Source organism: Hipposideros armiger, unplaced genomic scaffold (genome assembly GCF_001890085.2).
Source record: "Hipposideros armiger isolate ML-2016 unplaced genomic scaffold, ASM189008v1 scaffold_922, whole genome shotgun sequence".
Taxonomy (NCBI): Eukaryota; Metazoa; Chordata; class Mammalia; order Chiroptera; family Hipposideridae; genus Hipposideros; species Hipposideros armiger.
In genome coordinates this window covers 22,327-24,839 of record NW_017732272.1, presented here as the reverse complement: position 1 = coordinate 24,839, position 2,513 = coordinate 22,327, and the positions used below count along the sequence as shown (strand labels likewise).

The 2,513-nt window shown below is 34.9% G+C and overlaps 1 protein-coding gene across 1 annotated transcript in view; it reads right to left on the bottom strand.

Moving 5' to 3' along the window:
- Positions 1-1,579: 1,579 nt before the first annotated feature.
- Positions 1,580-2,513, bottom strand: part of LOC109375263 (killer cell lectin-like receptor subfamily F member 1) — a gene marked incomplete at its 5' end in the record, with an annotated part of 21,695 nt that continues 20,761 nt past the window's right edge. Inside the window, one exon of the mRNA XM_019630553.1 lies at positions 1,580-2,487. Within this exon, the coding sequence (XP_019486098.1) occupies positions 2,355-2,487 (133 nt within the window). The remainder of the gene's footprint in view (positions 2,488-2,513) is intronic.

Genomic DNA, 2,513 nt, shown 5'->3' with positions numbered 1-2,513 from the left:
GTAAGAGTTGGGGTTGAGGACAGGAATGGGGGAGGGAAGGAAGGAGAGCATGGCTAGATTTAGCAGAAATTATACTTCATGCTAAGGAAGTTTAGCCTCGATACTTTTTTATTTTTTCTTTATAGAAAGAAAAGGATATTTAAGAATTACTGAGTTTCGGTAGTCTGTAGGAAATCCAGGTGGAAATGTTTAGCAGGAAGTAGGTTATACAGTTCTGGGACCGAGAGCAAGTCTGGGCTGGATTTATGAAATAATTCATACAGAGCTACAGAGATCTCAGGTATAAGTTTACGAAACAAAAGGAGAAAATTACATGGCCACAAAAACCAGGCAATTATTTGCTTAATGAAAAAAATAATTTTCTTCTATAAATACTTATTTCTTAATTAAAAAAAAAAAGATTTAGGTGAGGTCTAAAGGTCATTTAGGTTTGGTTACAGAGCTAAATCTGTGCCTATAAGAGTAGAACAATAGTATAACTTCAGATAAATAATTAATTCATATGTATTTACAGAAGTGTTAATTAAGACTAATGCATAATTTTTAGAAGATAGAGATGCTATGATACTCTGAAGTATTGGATCTGCAAAACTTCTAATACTGAATAGTGTCCAAGATCAAGTAGGAAAATATAGTAATGTTTCTTAGCTTTTTCAAGTTATAGTTTTAAGAGTTATATCTTCATTGTGTTAGCCCTCTCTAATAATAGAGCAATAATGTCAAGAATCTTTTTGTATGACTCATGGCTTTTATGGTATCTAATGCTATTTCATACTTAATAACATAGATTGTAAAGTGTGTNTTATTAATCAACCTTATTCTGTGAACCAGGCATTAAAATATACCTAAATATATGTATATGTAGGATTATATATGCCTATATGTATATAAATGTATATGTGTGCATATACTGTATGGATACATATATAGCTTATAGATACATAGTTAATGTCATGAGAATGAGTGTGATCACCTAGGAGAAGTATGTCACTTGAGAAGAGCACCAAACCTTGAATCTGAGCAATATTATCTACATGAGTGGCATTCATCAAGAATTTCTTTCAACCTAGCAAGAAAATAAGCACAAAAATCTAGGAGTTGTCCTCACTTAGGGAAAAATGTAAAGAGTGATTAATGAAGTCTTTCAGATTGAAGGACCAAAGCAATTCTGGTGGATTTCATTCACATGGATAATTGTTTTAAATTTAGGGCTTTTTACCACTTCAGTAACTAATATATTATTAAATCATTTTTAGTAGAAAAACACAAATCTTCCACTGAATACCCATCATGCCTGGATGACTGGATTGGTTACCTAGGAAAATGCTACTATTTTTCTGAAAATACAACAACCTGGGCAGCAAGCCAGAACTTCTGTGCCTCTCATGCAGCAACTCTTGCTGTGTTCAACAACACAAAAGAACTGGTAAGGCAATACTTTTTTTTTTTTTTTAAGATTTTTATTGGGGAATTGGGGGATGGGAACAGTGCTGGGGAATTGGGGGAAGGGGAACAGACAAGCTTCTGGACGGCCTCTCACTGCAGCTGCTGGCNTAAAAACTTCTCATTGTATTTTGCCAGAAGAAAGTCATTGGTGGCATGGTAAGAACACTTGAGTGAAATGGTAGGAAAAACAGAAGTCACATTTTAGAACTTGAAGTGGTAGGTAGAAAGAGGAAAAAGCGAACAATTTTTAGGAAGTTTGACTTATAAGGGGTGGGGAAAAAAATGGACAGAAACTAGAAGCCACATGTGGTTGAGGGAAAGTTTTCTTGTTGCTCTACCACATTTAGTTGCTGATAGAAAAAGGAACCATAAGAAGAAAGAAGTTAGAGGGGAGGTAATCAAGGAAGGGATTTCCTTGAAAAAATTTAAAGAGATGCAGTCCTGACTACAGGCTTAGAGATTTAATTTAGATAGGAAGAGGGATACAGCTTTTTTGGAAGGAGGAGAGGAAAAAGTAATAAGTAAGATGCAGACAAATGTGTAGACTCAATGGTAGAAAGTTCAGGAATATATCATCTGATGTCTTCTCTTTAAAAAAAAAGAAAACAAACAAGCTTCCCTGCTCATGGTGAATGAGAGGTTCAGAGAGAGAATTATTGAGGTGACAAAAGGATAGTTTCTGTCTGAAATAGCCGCTATCATGAATGGGAGATGACTACAGAAATACAGTGTAAGTGACCAGGTACAGATAAGGACTAAGTTGAGGTTGACTGCCTGGATTTATAGTGACACAAATCTACACCATTATCATCATTATCGCCATATATTTGTTGTAAAAAGAAAGTGTTTCTACAAAAATACATAAATAAAGTGAACTTTTTTTAATGAAAAAGATACTTGTGATCAATTTAGAGGTCTTCATCTGAAGAAATCACATTTTGACAAATCCAGTAACTCTGACCGTGACACTTTTCAGCAAAAACACCCGTCTTTGTTATCACAGCACAGGCATGATCTTCAACCTGGCCCCTGACGTGAAATCTGTAGAGGAAAAGGGAACACTGTCC